We start from the raw sequence: 19,016 nt of genomic DNA on the forward strand, positions 1-19,016 counted from the left end.
TTCTGCTGAAAAAAATGTGTGAAATTACAAAACCACATGACCCATTCATATAGTAAATCCTGAGTACACAGCCGTCTGATATGTCTCAACTAATCCGTTTCACTAATCTTCGGGTCCGAATCAGACTTCTAGTTGATGAAAAAAGAAATGAGATTGAAAGCCTCGAGACGAGAAAAGGTGCTCCTCCTCATCCAGCTCCTGTCGCTTGAATTATGCTTATGTGAGCTCTCACGGAAGTCGTTATTTGATGAGAGGGAGAGAGGATGAACGAATTTGGAGCAAAAAAAAAGAGAAAAGGAGAGTGTTGGAGACCGAGAAGCACGCAATGAATTTCCGTATATCACCTTTGATAGATTTGTGTGTCTTTTTGACTCATTTGATGCTACAAAAGTGAATGTATCGTATTTGATGGACAGGATACTGGCCAGAAAATGAGAAAAAAATTGAAGAACAATTGGATTTTTCTTTTTTCATGACGGTAAACAAAAACAAAAGGAATTTTCTATTAAAAAAAGTGAGGGTTTTCCAGAGATATTTATTTACTGGATCTTTGGTAAAAACTCGCTTTAAATTGCCAAGTTAGAATCGTTTTAGTACGAATGTGTGAGTTTCAGCTAAGATGGGGAACAATCTTTAATTTTTAAAAAATATTTATTTAAAATATTTTTGAAATTAACTAGTTGGAAACTTTTTTGGAAAGAAGAATCAAGCTTAGCTTTGGAGATGATAGAGATATTGGTACTAGTCCTAAATCACCCCGCCACTTTTTTTCTTTTTTTTTCAAATAAAAACGTGTGGAGTTTTTGTATTTTTAGGCTTAGGAAATAACCATTTCTAAGCCTAAAGATGGAAAATGGACATCACGTTTTATTAAAATGGATAATATTAAAATGAGGGGAAATAATACACAAATAAAAAAAAAAGTGGCGGGGTGATTCAGGACTAGTACCGAGATTTTTTAAAATTAATTCAACTATGTGCATCTTCAAAAAATTGTCAAAAAGAATACCTACCGTGGCGTCCTTCGCCTGGTAAGTAGGCAGGCATGATGATGTCACGGAGGCATGGAAAGTGCCTGCCACGATATTATTGCGTACGTTTTTAACATTTCTACTTTTTGGCGAGAGCCTTTACTGAGAAACCTTACATTTTATCATTTTACATGCTTGAAAAAATGCCAAAATATCGCCTACATTAGACTTTCATTTTGAATTTGCATGAAGCATGACCAGTTGTTAGGAGCAACTGATGGTAACCAGAATAGAGAAAAAGGTACTCTCCGTGACTTTTCAATGATATTTTTATATCAGAGCCAAATCATACAAGTGGTATCACAAATCAAAATCTGTTTGGATAAGTTTTGATGTCACTTGACTACTCCCCTGTCTAACTGTTGTTGAAGTGGCGTGTAACTTGAAAGCATATCCGACACACAAAAAGGACAAGACAAGATACACTTTTCTCATTCGTGCAACAATCTAGCAAAGATGACAAATATCGAAATGTGGATTTGCAAAATGGTACAATGTATGTTGATTAAAGATCTATTACAGTGAAAGAGCAAAGTACATGGAAAGTGTCGACTGGCGAGAGGGATGGTTTACGAACAAAAAACAACACATTCCTCGCTCTATTTATATACAAATAGTTCTCAGTTTCTTGAGTGCCCTCCCACGAGATCACTGGATCTCACTGATCTTTTTGAAAACAGTTTCTCACATATCTATGGCACTCTATGCATTAGTCATTGAGAAAGAGAAATAGACGGTCATTACGCGTGACGTTTAGCTCTTGTTTCTTGTTGAAACAGTAATACAGTCTTTGTTAAATTGGTATTTGTAAACAGAGGAGAGTTCAAAAATTTCCTATAATGATGAAATAATAATAATAATAATTTATTACGCTCGCTGGGAGACGTGAAGGAATACAGAATACAAAAGTTATCATTGTTCGCTTGAACTAGAATTGGTGCAGTCGGGCAATCGTTTCCATTCCATTAGAATGTTGTTCTTGTCCTTGCGTTGTCCTTGCGTAGACTCCCCCATAGTGGGCGAGCGATTCCCGAGTGAAATGATCTAACATCACAGTTTTTCTACACGTTTTTTGTTTCAATTACAATTTTCTTTTACGCATTTGAGTATCAGATTTAAACGCGCCTCGCAATTTCTTAAATAAAAGTTACAATTTATTTCTTTAAAAATTTGAAAAACCTAAATATTATTGGAGTGGGTTTCATATTTTTAAAAGGAGAAAAAATATTTTTAAAAAATTAAATCATAAATTCATGTCACCATAATAAAAAATATTTTTCGACGCTTTGAATACTTCAGCGAAATAATCTCTTGAATTAAGCTTTGTGATATTTATTTTTGTCGATGTAGTACATACTCCACAATTTGTCGGCTACCCCTAACTAAGCATATACCGTTTTCCACATTAGCCTTGCTCCCCCTTTCCTCTACGTTAACCGCTTTTATCCCGGTTTTTTAAAAGTGTTATCAGAAAATTGTCAACTCCAGCAACGTCAGGACTTGTTTGGAGTTTGTGTGCCTACTACAGTTTTCTAATCATTTTTCCACTGCTATACACCACTACACCTCAAATTGCAAACATTACGAAATTCCGCCCAATGTTTGGTTGTCATTTCTTTCGAAACGTCGGTCGCTTGCTAATCGTTGGGTATATAAGCAACGTTGACTACTAAAGTTTTCACTTCGGTCCGGAGATTATGGGTTATCAATTTGACAATTTCCTGCCAGCAGGAAGCCCTGGTACCAGGGTTTGGTACCGCTCATGTTAATCTCTCCGTGTTCTTCATAGAATACAAACCCCTTCCCATAATCACCAACTTGACCGTTGTTTTTTGTTAATTTTTTGAATATCAGGGTAAATGTTTTTCAAGTCTTATTGAATAAATATCATGAATCTTTGCAATTATAATTTTTCTCGAAACGTTTTTCCAATTTAATCGGGTTCACATTTTTATAATTAAAAAAAAATGTTATTATGCGAATAGCTAACAAAAATAGAAAAGCAGTGTTTAATTAGAACTTGATACATATAAATAAATGAGAACTTGTAAACTTTTGGAATTTTGCGAAGAAGTGTAAAGCTTGATGACGGAGTACAATGTCGAGCAACAATCAATACATAACGGATCGTTCCATTCTTCGAGATTCGGACATCTGAAATTGAAGTTTTCTTTTTCTTGTAACAAGCAGAATTCAAAAATAAACCCTTTATTTACAACAACACGATTTTTCAGCTTGTTATAATTATGTTTTTTTTTTTGCTTGAAAAGAAAATTCGAAGCAGACAATATAAAGCTTTACCAAAAAGTTGGTGGGGGCGGACAAGGAAACATTCAATTATTCAACCCTATTATTTATGAACAAGATTTTGTGAATGAGGGGATGGGGCAGAAAGAAAAATCAATCAAAAAAAAAAGAATCATGCACAACACAACGAAAGAAGAAAAAAGCAAGTTTTCGTAGATCTGAGACAAAATTTCAGAATTTGGAACTTGAATCAACGAGCACTTATTAATACAAGAACGATAAGCGGTTTTCAGTCAGTGCTGCAAAGAGATGCTCTTAAGAGTTGAATCCGAGTGCATTCATTAGTTTATTCTTCAATCCAGTTTGAGATGTGCTCGTTGTCATCGAGTTTCTGGATCCACCGATTGTAGAAGCCATCATCGACTGGCTCATTTCATCGATTCCGCCCATCGCTCCACTTCGTAATGGCTCATGCTGAAAGAGGAAACAATACTGAAAAGAGGAAACGAGTGACCAAATTCTAAAGCACATCACTATCACTAAAATACAAAAATAAGCGTTTTATGTGTTTTTTTTTGTTACTGGAATTGTTATTGATGGGGGCTTGGGGAGGACAAGAATATGCTTCGTATTAAATTTAAACTTTAATTTTAAAAAACAATTCGTTTGAATGAGCTTCAGATTTGTGCAATATTTCAGTATTTGCCAATTTTGGTTCAAAAGTTGGCAAGACATTGTTCAGGCAGCATCTAATTTTCGGGTTAGTTTGAAACATAGTTTTGGTCAAAATTTTATTGTCGAATTTTTGATGTGTGCGGCAATTTTCGAAATTTACCGTGTCCGGCAAGTTCGGCAACCGGCAAATTCGGCAAATTTGACGCACTCCCCTGGTTTGAAACAACTGTTGTCAATGTTTTAAGTTCCAAAAATACATGTAAATATGAAGCAAATTCTTGTCACTGGGGTATCGGGGACGCATACAACATTTTACAACATTAATATCTAACTTCTAAATTTTTTTTCTGAACTTTTGTATTTTAAATGCAGTAAAGCGTGCTAGATAGAGAAGCCATGAATGCAGAAAAAACATCATTACATACCTGTTTCTTTGCTCTCAAGGCGACATCTTCCAATGTTTCGGCGGCTTCATATTTTCCTTGTCGCCGGTAAAGGGCTCCAAGGTTCTTGAGAGTTGTTGTGACGGTTGGACTGGAATCAGTTTTGTTTAATTTATTTTTTTCTAATAAAAATCATAATACCTATCAACTTTGGCGGCTTTTGCCCATCCAGCTTGTTCGTTGGCAGTTGCACCTTCTCCCTTGTGCTTGTTCTCCTCTCGTTCTTCAGCGATTTGCCAAATTGGTTTATTCTCTCCACTGATCTGTCCGAACTCTCTTTCATGAGCTCTGGTGAGAATTTGCTTGTACAACTCCTCAGCCTCCTTATATTTTCCTTGTTTCAAGTAAGCAGATGACAAATTGTTCTTGGTCTTTGCCACATTCGGGTCATCAGGTCCAAGTTTGCTCTCGTAGATTTCGAGAGCTCTCTTGTAATACTTCTCGACTTCTTCATACTTTCCTTGATTTTGGCAAAGAAGAGCAAGATTATTGAGTTGCTTGGCCACATCTGGATGATCATCTCCAAGAACTTTCTCGCGAATTTCAAGAGCACGCTTGCAAAGCGGTTCAGCATCCTTGAACTTTCCACGTTTTCCGAACAAAACTGCGAGATTGTTGAGAGTGGCGGCAACAGCTGGATGACTTTCTCCAAGACATTTCTCACGAATACTGAGAGCCTCATTCAGAAGATTTGCAGCCTCTTTGTACTTGTTCTGATCTCTGTAGACAAGTGCCAAAATATTGAGCATTGTGGCAACATCTGGATGATCGTGACCACTCGTTTTCTCCAAATCTTCCAAAGCTTGCTTGCACAATGGAACTGCAACTTCATAACGACCTTGGGAGGCGTATTGAATGACCAAGTTGTGAAGTGTGCGAAGACGAGCTGGAATTTCGTATCCAACATTAGCAGAAGCCGCCATTTGGTTGGCTGGTGTTGGTTGGTTGAATTGACTAGCATTCATATCTTCTTCGTCTTCTGGTCCAAAACCAAGTTCTTGAAGAGTTTCGTTTGTGACTGGTTGTGGTCCAACATCGACAGATGTCTTAGTATCACTTTGCTGAAAACAAACAAAATAAGTTAAGAATGCTCCTCGAAAAATTCAACTTACAGTTCCATCATCAAATTGTTTGATTGATGCCATATACTTAAGATGCTTGTTCTCCTCTTCCAATTGAGCAACCATTTGCTCCGACTGTTGAAGTTTGATTTGAGTTGAACTCAACTCATCACGAAGCCACGCATTCTCCTGGCACAAGCGTCTCCGTTGAGCTTGGTATTTCTGATGTTGAGCATCCATTCCTTGAGTGAGTTGGAATACCATCAGCATCAACGATGTCTCATCAACTCCGCACACCAACTTATCCAAATTATCGTTAATTTGTGAAAGCTTCTGCTTCGGCAATGGAGCTTCATCTTCTTTCACACCTAAATGATTGAATTTTAGTAAATGTTCAACTCGTCGTAAAAAAAGCCATACCTTTGACACTAGTCTCCAAAGTATTCGAAATTGTCGAGTGTTCCTCACGAAGAGCTTCAAGTCCCTGCTGAACGGTACGTAGGCCCGTCGTCACGTCGTCCTGCGACATGTTTGACATTTTCGCCAGCGACTCGATTTTTCGCCTGAAATTTTAAATCTATTAAATGTAATTGGAAGAAGTTCGAGAAGTGTTGGTAGCTAACGAGAAAATTTTTTCAGTGAGTAAAAACAGTTGAATCTATGTAGATCATAGCTATTAGGTCGTTCAATAAGTTTTGCGATAGTCTTTTTTTTTAATTTCAGATTTATCAGAAAAAATTAACCCTTTTTTTCTTTTAAATGTAAATAATGCCAAAGTATGGCACAACAAAAATTAATTAAAATCTTGCATTCTCTCAAAAACGTAGAACTAGATTCAAAAAATATTTTTCCATGAATACTGCTCACTTTGGAATTCTAAAAAATGCAAAAATTTGAAAATCAGCCTGACAGTTTTATACCATAGATCTATTTGGTGCAAGAATTTGGAAAATCTATTATTTAGGTAAATATTATCCAGTTTCAATTTTATGGCTGAAGTTAAAAAAAACGCCAAAATGAGCTCTCAAAGATTGAGGAGGGCGTCTTAAATAACAGCCCTGCCATTTGCTATTGAAATACAGGAGATCGTGGCGAGACCCCCTGAGAAAATACGCATGTGCCTTTAAAATGACATTCCACATTTTCACAAAATAACGATAAACTTATTTTACACCGAAACGTTGCTTTGAAATAAGTTGAAATAAAGCAAAAATGTTCCAAATGTTCAACACGTTTTAGAGAAAATAAAAATCATCGTGGATTGATATTTTCTTTTAAAAATTTGTAATTTTTATTTACTCGGTTTTTGAAATTTTTAATTTGAAAAAATCAAGGCTGCACTATGCGCTATAATTTTTGAAAATCAATAGCATTTCGTGGTAGAACTAATATATTTCTTTGATTTTGCTAGGTTGAGTTGCACTAGAACAATTTTGGAAAAACTTTTAGAAAACTGAGAAACTTTTTGGAATATGTCAAAGATAAGCTAAATATGTGCAACACTATAGGTACAAATTTCGCAATATAAGCAGAAATGAAACCAAATTTTAACTTTCTAATAATTTCTCTCCTGCAAAAGCTCATAAGAAATGGTTCTGAACATAAAGATGCTAATAAAGTGTGGACAAGTAAAACATAACGTTGTTCGGAAAGAGTGTTTGGTTGTATTAACCGAAAGCCCGCTCTCGTCGTGTCGGCGAATAGACAGCGAGACGTGCGCAGCCACTGATGAGAGATCATAGAAATATTAGAGACAACATAGAAACTATTGATCGTCCGTCCAACATGGAGGAAATGAGAGAGCAAGAGACGGAGGCGAGAAAGAATTGCGAAACAATTGGAAAGATGCATCCTTTCATAGTTAATTGCAATGTTTGGACACCTGAGTTTTTATGAAGAATACATCTAGGATTTGTTTAGCTTCATATGCAAAAAAGTATCGAAATTGCTTTGTTTCTCAAGAGAAAGGTGGGATTTCAGAAAATATAAAAACCAAAAAATAAAACATATTAACATAAACTTCTCATGAATTATTAGAATTTGGGCAAAGAGTTTTGATTCATATATTCACTATTTCTGAAAACTTGTCATAAGATCTTGCAATTTTGAATTAGAGGACTAGGAAAGTAGATTTCGATTTTTATTTTTATTTTACGGTAGATGCAAATTGAAATTTTTTGAAAATTAGGGTATCCGCTTAGAATGTACTGTACATTTTTTGTTACAGCCCTAGCGGAAATAACTTTCAAACATTTTTTGATGAGTAATGCATGTGATAAGAAAATGATTCAACACTCTAAATTCCAATTCTCATTTCAAATTAAAAATATAACTTACTGGCGATATGCCTGAATAGTAGAACCGGCCAAATTCATGATGGTATCCAGCTTGAAAGCTTCCACGAGCACTTTTTCGTATTCGGCTCCAGGATTAGTGTCTTAAACTTTTCAGTTTAGATTTATGATGAACAGAAGAAGGAGTTAAAGAGTTTGAAAAGTTCAGGAAATAGCATTTTATTACGAGGTGCATGTATAAAGCATATATATTTCTACCAAAAAATCAAAGTTTAGGCCTGTTTGTTATAGTTAAAAACGGTTATTTATCTCTAGTGTCAAATATCGAACAATATTTTGGTTCAGCATGTATTACGTAGACGTCTGTAAATGATAATTTTCGCCATATCTTACGCGCAAGGTCTCACCACGCGGGCAAGGAGTTACTGTAGCTCGTGTCGATTTATGAGCCACTATTGCATAATACAGTTATACTCGCTGTTCTCGTGGCGAAACCCTCGACAGAAATGCCCATTTATAAACATCTACATAATAAGGGCATATTAAATTGTTTTTGGGAATCAGAAATTTTCTATTTGGCTCAAATTTGCCCGTGAAGTATGCTCGTAAAGTAAGACCAGCAATTTTGTGAAATTTGGAACTTGTTGTGATCACTATAGCTGAGATCGTGTCGAGACCCACTCAGAAAAAGATCGTGTGCCTTTAAAGCGGGGTTTGACTGTTCACGAAAAAATAATAGACGTCTAAAGAAAACAATTTCCGGCATACTGTGCAACTTACTGTAGCTCGTGCTTCTATTGCACCATGTTTTGAATAAATTTAAATATAATAAAAGAAAAATAAAATGTATTTTTTTAGACGTCTAAGTAAAAATGAATAATATTTTCCATTGAATTGAAATTTTTATGAGTAAATCAGCCTATAAGTCGACCGAACAAGCTTATTTGCAGTTAAAAAAAATTTATTTTCCAAAATTAAATTGACTATTTTTAAATAAACACTTGAACTTTTAAATTTACAGGATATATTTTCTTCAGAAAAACAATTTCAAGGATAAAAAAATCATTTCCACGAATCAATGTGTGCACTCGGTGCAAAAGTGTTCGAAAACTTGGTCTAAAAGTGAAGAAAAAGTGCTGAATAGACCTCGCCTCCTGCCGAAAAGAACATTGTGTGCTGGTGCTGGTGGCGGCAGTGCTTGAAGTGAGGAAACGCACGCCACACAGAGCCGCATGGCCCTCCGATGCCATTGGCTCGATACAAATTCATTTAAGGGCGCTCTTCTTTTCTCTCTTCGCTTGTCAGACAAATGGCACAAGGAATGAAAGAAGAATTGGTGGAAGAAACGAGAGAATTCTATTCAGTTCATTCAGAAGCGGCACACACAATGGTGTCGGGCATTGATTGTGGTTCGCTTGGGAAACATTTTTGGTTTTGCTCGTGATCATAATAAGCAAAACCGCTTGTTAGAAAAACAACTTCCAGTAGATCCGTAAATCCTACTTCCCTTTTTTACCTATTTGTGGATTTTTAAATGAAGAAAAATGTATAAAAATTGTCAAGAGCTCCAATCGAAAAACAAAAAAAGGCAGAAGTGGGTCGAAGAAAAGAGTTGACTGCGACAAAGAAGATTTCAATCTCAATTCGACGAAATTTGAAACTCTTCTCTCTTGCATCACACACACTCCTCCCCTTCTTCTTCTTTTGCTCCCCTTTCTTCGCTGATTTACAATTTGAGTGATGTAGTAGTGTATGGAACACTGAAGAGAAGAACTATGGAATAATGCCGTGGAGCAGCTCGCCGGGGAATAGCGGAAGACGGCGGGTGCGTGGTGTACTACGGCGCAGACATCCATCATTAATGGACAGAAGGCATGGACGCGAATGACGAGAAGTGCTTCCTTTAATGTTCTTTCTGCAACATATACATGACTGTTGAACGGAAAAAGGAAATTAATATGTAATCAATCTTTTGGAGCAGGAAAATAATTTAATTCGGGAACGAGAGGGAGATTAACCGGCGATAAATTATACGGGTCACATAAAAAAGAAATGGAGACGAAAGTAATTCACATGGTCTGTGATTCAAATTAGAATCTACATTTGCATTGGTTCGGCGCCACCTGGAGCTGCTGCTGCTGCTGCTCCGCCAGTTGTGCGTGGATGTGTGGAAACTTGGTTGAGATGAACGGCGACTTGAGCATCTTCGAGAAGACTGAATGGAGAATCTTTCCCGACAATTCCAATAGACGTATTCTGAGCGTTGAGGTTTTCTTCGGCTGGAAGTGTGTCGCGAAGAGCAAGGAGAGCATGGACAATCAATTGTTCCGGAGTTGCTGAAAAAAGAAATTGCTCAATTTTATCAATTATATTCCGAAATAAATACATTTCTCGAAGTTATCAACATTTCTCTCGAGGTAAGTGCGCGCAGACTGAGATCTTGCTCCGATTGAAGTTCCATGCATGCTGACGACTTCAGCAGATGGGTCAGTTTGAATGATGTGTGCTCCATCTTTCTGAACAAAAAAATATTTAAAAGAACAATTATATTTATGATGTTCTTACGTCATATCCGGCAATCAGAATTCCAACTCCGAATGGACGACGGCCATAATATTGTGTATTGGCTTGAAGTTCTGAAATAAGAACAATGTCTTGAGAAAATTGCTTCCAAAATTCGCTTACTCAATTGCATAGATTCAGCGAGCTTCTTGATTGGAACCGCTTGCTTGTAATCCCAACGCCAACTCGAGCACTCGGTTTGGAGGTAGCGAGCCAAGATGCGACCATCGGAGAGGAGACCAGCGATGGAAACTCCAGCGTGAGTGTCAATTTCGTACACTTTCTTCTGATGAGACGACAAATCGTTTTGCGCTCTCTGAAACGAATATAATTAATTGAAATTAACATGTTGTTTCGCCAACCTTCAGGGCGACGATGACAGCGTGGGTTTCACTCTTGATTCCAACAGTTGCCGAACCTTGCTTCATCGCCTCAACGGCATATTCGACTTGGTGAAGACGTCCCTGTGGGCTCCAGACTGTTACATCGCCGTCGTATTGGTTGCGGAACATGGTTCAAACCTAAAAGCTCTTAATTACAATTTATTGAAGTTTTTAGCCATTTTTTGCAGTTTTATAAGCAGAGAGTGTGATTCAAGATGAACCAAGAGTTAGAAAAACATATGGAGTTTATTTAAATCCACAGAAACAAAGAAAAAATATTTAGAAGTCGAAAGAAAACCTCTGAAATGAGTTCTAAATTTGAAAGGATGACAAAATAAGCGAGTACGCATACACCACACTTTACGCGCAATTGCTTACCGTATACCTGGCGGCAAAAAGTGAAAGAAATTTCCAGGCATGGAATTCCATGGAATTATGTAATTCTTCTGGTGAAAACTGCGTAAGATCCTCAAAATAATTTCGAAAAAAAGACACTCAAAATCCACGAAGAGAACTGTGAACAAGTAAATATTACACGAAATTGAACGAAAATTGCGAAAACGTGATTGAAAACGTCGAATTAAATTTTGAATCTAATTTTTGAGGAATTGAATATTTAAAATTTAAAATGTTGTCTACTGATGGTGGTGGCCGATTCCCTGACTTCAATATCTTAGAAATTCCTGTTTAAATCTGGCAAGGCTATACTACAAAGCTCTGTCTTTGAAAATCTCTAGTTTCATTTTTCAATCATGTCTATTGAATAATAAATATCTTTCCTCTCATTCACTTTTCTTACCCACTGACCCACTTTCTCTTGTGACTCTCGACAGTGAAACACCGTACCTAATTAGGCAATTTACCAGTAGTTCATATTCATTCTCGGGAGTACGCAATACCACACGCTCATTGAACTTTGAGAAAGGCGATTTGAAATCGAAATTTATATGTTTTCAAACTATTTTCTTCATGAAGTATGGTACTTAATATATATGTCTTGATATTGCTACTTTATGGTTTGAGTGAGTTTTTAAAAAGTTTTGGATTTGAAATCTTTTTTTCTACCAAATTTTTTCTGTCCTTTTTTATTTAAAAAATCATGAAAATTTGTTAATGGTCGCTCTTGAGGTTATTCAAAATTTAAAATTTAATTTTTGGGATTTTAGAAAAATCGCTCATTTTGTAGGGCTTTTTCTATATTGAAAATTGGAACACGGATTAGAACCATTTTGCGTCTAAAATGTAAAAATGCAAAGTGCGGCACAGAAAAATAGGTGTGGTTTAGAGACAAAAGCGCGGTAATTCAAATCAAAAGTTTAGCTAGATATGACCTTCAAATTAATTCAGATACCAGTTTTGCTTGTCACTCCCTGAGCTCTCAGTACAGTCAATTTTCATCTCGAAGAGCCAGAGCTCGCGGAGTCTCATCCCTACAACGTACAAGTGAAAATGCAATTGACTTTGACTACCTCACATCAAATCTACCGTACTCCGCAACTGAAATTCGTTCGATCTCATCTCTTACCCCATTTCCTGTGAAACCAATGCTAACTGTATCCGACGGTGGAAAGCTTACATGTCATTTTGACGATGATATGGAATATTGTGGATGGCATAATGCAGCGGACACTGACATGAAGTTTTTTTTTTCAATTTTAATAGAATTTCAAAAATTACTATTTTTAGATTCTGGAAATCAAAGTTAAACTCAGATAATAATTTTGACTCGCAAAGATTTGACTCTGGAAGTCCATTGAGTTTCACACCAGGTAAGAGGAACAAATTGTTTCTAAAAATCAATTGAAACATTCCAAAAAGATTGAAAAATTTGAAAATTTCAGCAAAAGTTTTGGTTGATGTTAGTTTGAAAATTCTGTATTTAAAAAAAATCCTAACGCTCATATGATGCCAAAATGGCCAAATATCATAGTAAAACGTTCCAAAAAATTTTTTAGATTTTTTCATTGACATGCAAAAAGTGGCAATCACTTAGATTTTGCCACTTTTTGAGAAAACTATATCGCTGTCGCATGTCCGAACCCCTACAATGTTTGAATAGGAGTATTTTTAATTGGCTCATTTTCCTATTTTCAAAAAATCATTTAAACATTAAAAAAAAAATTTATTATTAACTTTTTAATTGGGTAAAAGTACCAGTTGATTTCAACTAATCATAACAATTCAGACAACAATTTTCTACTGGCTGGCGGCGAACCAATGATTCTTCCACAGACTGCTGCAATTGAAATGGAAATTCCATGTCAATATGGAGATGCTGAAGTGAAATTCGAGTAGGTCTTCGAGTTCACAGCTACGTTGTAAAATCTCGGATCTTTTAATTTAATTTAATTTAATCTTGATAAAGTTAACTTTTAACTAATTCATCTGAAAAAGCAAATAAGAAATAGGATTCTAGTTTTTCGATTTTTAATCCCTATTATATTCTCATTAGAAAACAAAACTTTGAAATTTATGTATCTACATTTGGTAAGTTTCATCACGGATACCATACTTTTTTCAATAAAAATTATTTTTTGAAACCGATAAATCGGAAACTTTATGGTTTTTTAACCGAGATTGCATATCCAATTTAGCTTTTGACCCTTGCAAGATTCATTCTGAAAAACAGAAAAACAGTGATAAAGTGTTCATATCATGAAAGGGTTAACTTTTAACTAGATTTTCCAAAAAAAAACTAACAGAAACCAATTTTAAATCCTTATTGAATTCTCGTTTCAAAAAACCAAAAACAACGGTCAAGTTGGTGTCGATGGGAAGGGTTTGTATTCTGTTAGGAACACGGGTTTGGCATCACAAGGACACCGGGCTCTCCTGCAAGCAGAAGAATGACTGGGTAACCCATCAACTCCGGACCGATGTGAGAGAATGGAGAATCGCAGTTGTTTATATACCCGTTCACGGCCGAGCGGCAAACATGTTCGGGTGAAAGTAAGATATTTTTTCTTGTTACGAAATTTGTCACAATTGCAATCGCTAGCTGTCTCTCTGCATTTCACATGAACATGTCTGCCACTCGGCCGTGAGCGGGTATATAAGCAACGCCAATTCTTCATTCTCTCACATCGGTCCGGAGTTGATGGGTTACCAGATTAATTCTTCTGCTTGCAGGAGAGCCCGGTGTCCTTGTGATGCCAAACCCGTGTTCCTAACAGAATACAACCCCTTCCCATCGACACCAACTTGACCGTTGTTTTGTTCTTTTTCAACGATATTCTAACCGGAAAGATGAACTGATTTCATTTGGTTTCTCAGAAGGACTAGAATAATTTGTAAACTATAACTTTCTCATGATCTATGAAATTTACCACTATAGTACATAGGTTTCTCTGATTGCAAGGAAGGAATTATTTGTGCATTTCACAAGACAAGATTAAACCTGAGGTTTTGAATTTGGAATTTTATAAGGTTTCACATTCCAAATTGCTCAAAAAGGTTGATAATGAATAAAATGAAGATATGTGGTGTCAGAATGTCCCATGTCGGTTTGATCTTCGAAAAGTTGACACATACATCCTAACCAATTTTGCATGGTTAAGAGCGTGCTGACGTCACATTTTTCTGGGAAAAAATTCCCGCATTTTTTTGTAGACCAAGCTGATATGGGACAGCCTGACACCACGTGTGAAGATTGTTCACCTAGTTTGGCGGTTTCCCAAAGTCACGATTAGTGTCGAAACTAAAACGAAACATTTCGGTTGATTACGAAAAGTAACACCCGCAAGATGCAATAATCATCTTGATCCAATGATCCGTGATCAGACAGATCCGTTTGAACTATCTCGTAGTTTCTCAGATTGTGTCGGCCGCTTCATTACTTATTTATACATAAAGACCATAAATTCTCAATATCTTATCATCGGTCCGGTGTTGATGGGTTATTATCCTGTGGTGCTTGTCGTCGCTGATCACATTCACCGTCCTCTACACATCATCACAAATTTGACCGATGTTTTGAATTTTTCACAAAGTGTTATAAGTTTTATACCGTATTTCCTCTATTACAGGGTGGGCCAAAAGTATGGTAACACGTTTGCAGCTCTATAACTTTACTAGTGGAGAGAGTTATTACATCAATTTGTACAAGTTTTGTTCTCCATAAAATACTTACCAGATGAACGTTTTGAATTTTCAAAATATTCCCATCCGCATCGCTGCAGGCCTTCAGAACTTTTGAGATCACGACCTTATGGCACGCAAGTCGGCATTCTGCGGGATTTCTACTTTTTTCTCGAGGAATCCATCAAGTGTCTTACAAGTTTTTATAGTTCAAAGAATGCTCTTGGTCTAGAGATTCTTTAAAAACAAAAATCCAAATAATTTCTATCACGGTATTTCTGTCATGGACTGCGGCAGTAGGTTAAGTCTTGAATGGCATAGTCGCCAGAAAGATGGATGTGAGCGGCGAGTAGCAGTATGCAGAAAAATTCATTTTAGTATTTTTCGAGACGTTTTGACCTGACTTTCCAGAATTTTTTTAGAAAATTGAGCTCGGATGATTTTGTGGGTCGTTACGCCTTGCGAAACCAAAAAAACTGAGTAAATTTCGCAAAGTTGAATTCATGAAATATTCTAAGGTTCTTGCTAGGCGCCAGTGTCGACACAGAAAATTTTTATATGCTACAAAAACAATCAAAAACGCTTCTTCACTTCTTTAACTTTAAATTTAGCATAAAAATCATACATCTGAAAATTATTGGCGTGCGTGGGAGGTGTGTTTGTGTGGGAAGTGCCGCGTGCCAAATTACCGTTTTTTCGAAAGGGTTCGCCAAATTTTCGAGGTGATAAAGATCGCACCTTATTGGGAAACATTACAAATTTTGAGTCAAATTGAAGGAAATTTATTCAGCTATCAGTATTCGATAGAAGAATGTACGTATGACGTGGCAGTCGCGCGAAAAGCTCATGTAAAAGAGCGCTTCATGTGTTACCATACTTTTGGCCCACCCTGTAGTATGTAAGGCATGCAAAACTAATTTTCGGACGCCTAATTCGATGCAAAATTAATGAAGATGCAAAACTAATAGAGAGTGCAAAACTAATATTCGAACAGGGTTTTCTCATGTTTTCCATTAAGTTATGGCATAATATCATCAATTTCAGTAACAACTTATGAACCAAAAAGAACGAATTTTACGACTGATACGCGAAAATTGTCCGAGTTGTACTCATATTATGCCAATTTTGAATTGTTATGCCAAGTCTGTAAAAATTTTCCTGATTTGTAGAAAGATTTTATAATGCAAATTTTGAATTCCAAAAAATAGGGAACAAATGAAGGGGTGCAAAACTAATTTTCGATTAGTGATTTTTGATGCAAAACTAATAGAGGCGCCTTACTAATAAAATACGGTATATGAATTTCACTGGGGTAGATGCATTATGAATAAGAAAATTTTTAAACATATATACCTGCACAAGTTTAAAGATGTCTCATAAAACACTAGAAGTTCTCGAAAGTAATTATATTTTTTGCTCTATCATTCTCTGACAGGGTTCGTATAAATATACCGAGTTGTAAATTCCAAATCACCTAACCTGCATTAATGATCGTAAAATGCCAGCTTTCTTTTAAAAAATACCTATCAAAGATTTACCAAAAGCTGAAAAAATACCTTCTCAAAAATTATGACACGTTTAGCCTTTTCGCTATACAAGACATTTAGAATGCCTTCATAATTTCTCATCTCTTCAGTTTCTGGACCAACACTCTGAACGTACTTGTTCGCTACTGCATATCAAAAGTTGCTGCCGATTTCACTCAATGCCAAATCATTCCACGTGCTTCTAACCCAATTAACTTTTCCATTCCAACTACTGCCGATGGGTTGAAAGTTCGCATAGAAGTTACGAATATTGATCCAGATTCAATTGCTTTAATTGACAATTTGCATTATAATGGACAAATTTGTGAATTGGTAGATTTAAAATAACATCAATTAATTTTTGTTTTTATTTTCAGGTTGATGAAGCCATTGAACAGTCAGTTGAACCATTTCCAGAGGATACAAACTCATCGTCAACTGTACCGTCGTTGATAACTGGAGATCCATTGCCAACTGATCCAACCATTCAGAAATTCTTTGAAGAAGATGGTAATGGGTTGGAAGATAATGATGCATCTTCTGCTATTACGGTACAGGTAAAAACTCGTGATATTAATAGAAGTCAAGGTGCAAGCGCGCTCCGAGGCCAAATAAAAACGATCCGCCCCTAAAGCTTGGGTCTCGCTAGGTATTGGAGAAAAACCGTAAATTGGAACGGTTTTCATTATTTGTTGCATTGTTTCCGTTGTTTTTAGGTTGCAAATAATATTTAAAATGCATGCAAATTACAAGAAAAAGTGAACAAAACAAATAATTTGATAAATAATTGTTTTTCCTTAAATTTGGCATTGCACATTGTCATTTCAAAATCAAAGAAAATAATGGAAAAGATACCAAAAATTAAAAAAAAAAAGATTAAAAACGTTTGAACTCACTGTTTTGCTGTCAATACCTACCGAGACCAAACGTTTGGAGGCGGAGCGTTTTCAATTGGCTTTCAAGCGCGCTTGCGCCGCTATTTAAAAATACACATTTTTTGTGACCCTATAATATTTTAAATATTTTAACATTAAAATTGTTTCAGAAAATTACCTCTACAGCTTCTTCTATCTTAGAGTCATCTCAAGTAAACGTAAAAGAGCTCTCGTCCTGCTCAGCACTGACTTGCACTTTCAACGACGGAGATTCGTGCTTTTTTGGATTAAGTGGAGTTGGCAGCACGTAAATTTCCATTCATACCTTACAACTTGAACCATAATTTCAATTTCAGTGCTGCATGGAGTCTCAGTGATCGTCTCGTTGGAAATAGACATACAGGAATTCAGAGAGTTAACCTAGATGATCAATCTAAAAGTTAAAATTTAAAACTCTAATCATCAAACTTTTTTATTTTAATTTTTCAGTTGGGTTTGCATATGTCGGCAGTGATTCCAAATCTGAATCGGAGAATATATTTGTCGCCGAATCGCCGAAATTCTCTCTTTCTCATGATAGTTACTTGATATTTGATGTCTACATACGTTCGGTTTCTCCAAAACTCAAGGTAATATAATGACTCATTTAAACATTTGAAGTAACTCTATCAGGTATGCATCGATAATTTTGAAAACTGTCCCTACAATTCGCCACAACTACGAAAAGATGCGTTTTGGAGAGGCGAACAGAAATTGATTTTGAAGGAAGGATCTAGAAAGGTTAAAAATTTTTTTAATATTTTGAAAAATTCTTTTTCTGGTTTCAGATATTTTTCGTTGCTGAAAACGTCAAGAAGCATCAATTTCTGGCAATTGATAATATCAGATTGGAAGGCAAAGACGGAGCCAGTTTGTGTTAGATAAGAATTGTGATTTTGACTCATACATTTGTTCGGGTATTAATTGAAAATATTTCATAATTAATAAAAAAGTGTTTTAAGTTCGTATTATCCAGGTCTCGACACGGCAGGTGTTTGTGAAATGCAGTGCGACTTTGAAGGGTACTGTAGCTCTTAAGCTTTTGTCGCTCGAACTGTGATTATTTTACATTGTTTTTTTTTAGTCAGTTTCAAGGGTTTAAAAATTATTGTCTAGAATTTTTTAAAGTTTCAAACAAAAAAAAATTATTCATTGAAAAACGCGTTGGAAAAACAACGAAATTCAGCAGTGATCGGCAAGTACATAATGGTCTTGAATTGTTCTTACTATTTTTCGTTTTTTACCCGACAGTTCTTGTTTCTTGGCCAAAATAGTTCGTTGCGCATCCCTGCTTTACACTTTCAAAAGAACAATTAAAATATCCTCGTCCTTACTACCAAAAAAATAAAAAAAGCCATCATGGTCAAGTGGCTAAAAGTTTTGGCTGTCACGCAGACATCCCTAGTTCAATCCCTCCGGTGGCAACATTTTTTGTTTGACGATATTTTTTATCCCCGAAGTATAATTAATAAATTTTCTCGGAATATAACTGGCAATCGAAAAAAAAGCCCAGTTGTTTTTACAACGCTGTCCGCTAAATATTTAAGTATATTTTATAAATACCTGGAAGCTACAGTACTCTTTGAAGGCGAACACCTTTTTGCATTTACCGTATTTTTCCGCACAAAAATCTTAAAATTTCAATTTGCCTGATTATTAATTCTTTTGAAGGGATCCAAATACAATAAATACAGCATATTTTGAATAAGGAATGTGACTTTTAAAAACCTTCAATTCATTCAATAAATGCGTCGTAAACTTTAATGTTTCCGCAATGCGCGTAGTTTAAAGTGTTTGCAGAAA

At 35.9% G+C, this 19,016-nt stretch overlaps 3 protein-coding genes and 6 non-coding genes across 11 annotated transcripts; 4 read left to right on the top strand and 5 right to left on the bottom strand.

Moving 5' to 3' along the window:
- Positions 1-2,712: 2,712 nt before the first annotated feature.
- Positions 2,713-2,864, top strand: C18C4.17. The gene has a single exon (NR_102021.1). It is a non-coding gene; the product is annotated as an Unclassified non-coding RNA C18C4.17 (non-coding RNA).
- Positions 2,865-2,962: 98 nt separating this feature from the next.
- Positions 2,963-7,894, bottom strand: klc-2 (Kinesin light chain). Of its 3 annotated transcripts, NM_001028492.5 has the most exons (6): positions 7,795-7,894; positions 5,878-6,020; positions 5,509-5,825; positions 4,538-5,457; positions 4,379-4,487; positions 2,969-3,185 (listed from the first exon to the last, which is right to left on the bottom strand). In NM_001028492.5, the coding sequence occupies exons 1-6, from the start codon at positions 7,830-7,832 to the stop codon at positions 3,144-3,146; spliced, it is 1,569 nt and encodes a 522-aa protein (NP_001023663.1). In that variant the 5' UTR covers positions 7,833-7,894; the 3' UTR covers positions 2,969-3,143. The 3 variants fall into 3 exon arrangements, with proteins under 3 accessions (NP_001023665.1, NP_001023663.1, NP_001023664.1); NM_001028494.5 differs by lacking the exon at positions 7,795-7,894 and having other exon boundaries at positions 2,963-3,185; positions 5,878-6,026; NM_001028493.7 differs by lacking the exons at positions 2,969-3,185; positions 7,795-7,894 and adding an exon at positions 3,228-3,752.
- A 1,397-nt stretch (positions 7,895-9,291) lies between these two features.
- Positions 9,292-9,512, bottom strand: CD4.13. Its single transcript, NR_068763.1, has one exon. It is a non-coding gene; the product is annotated as an Unclassified non-coding RNA CD4.13 (non-coding RNA).
- A 139-nt stretch (positions 9,513-9,651) lies between these two features.
- pas-6 (Proteasome subunit alpha type-1) lies at positions 9,652-10,834 on the bottom strand. Its single transcript, NM_072071.6, has 5 exons — positions 10,676-10,834; positions 10,437-10,629; positions 10,317-10,387; positions 10,138-10,267; positions 9,652-10,087 (listed from the first exon to the last, which is right to left on the bottom strand). Exons 1-5 carry the CDS (start codon positions 10,823-10,825, stop codon positions 9,849-9,851), a joined length of 783 nt encoding a protein of 260 aa, NP_504472.1. The 5' UTR covers positions 10,826-10,834; the 3' UTR covers positions 9,652-9,848.
- Positions 10,835-11,623: 789 nt separating this feature from the next.
- On the top strand, positions 11,624-18,174 carry CD4.11 (MAM domain-containing protein). The gene is made up of 11 exons (NM_001356647.2): positions 11,624-11,718; positions 12,044-12,335; positions 12,383-12,465; positions 12,882-12,987; positions 16,410-16,632; positions 16,677-16,856; positions 17,345-17,481; positions 17,531-17,613; positions 17,664-17,803; positions 17,847-17,954; positions 18,002-18,174. The coding sequence occupies exons 1-11, from the start codon at positions 11,673-11,675 to the stop codon at positions 18,092-18,094; spliced, it is 1,491 nt and encodes a 496-aa protein (NP_001343627.1). The 5' UTR covers positions 11,624-11,672; the 3' UTR covers positions 18,095-18,174.
- Positions 12,875-12,989, bottom strand: CD4.14. The gene has a single exon (NR_068764.1). It is a non-coding gene; the product is annotated as an Unclassified non-coding RNA CD4.14 (non-coding RNA).
- On the bottom strand, positions 13,446-13,577 carry CD4.19. Its single transcript, NR_131686.1, has one exon. It is a non-coding gene; the product is annotated as an Unclassified non-coding RNA CD4.19 (non-coding RNA).
- On the top strand, positions 13,776-13,909 carry CD4.18. The gene has a single exon (NR_131687.1). It is a non-coding gene; the product is annotated as an Unclassified non-coding RNA CD4.18 (non-coding RNA).
- CD4.17 lies at positions 14,570-14,668 on the top strand. Its single transcript, NR_131688.1, has one exon. It is a non-coding gene; the product is annotated as an Unclassified non-coding RNA CD4.17 (non-coding RNA).
- Positions 18,175-19,016: the final 842 nt, after the last annotated feature.

The sequence above is a fragment of the Caenorhabditis elegans genome, chromosome V, assembly GCF_000002985.6.
Source record: "Caenorhabditis elegans chromosome V".
Classification (NCBI taxonomy): Eukaryota; Metazoa; Nematoda; class Chromadorea; order Rhabditida; family Rhabditidae; genus Caenorhabditis; species Caenorhabditis elegans.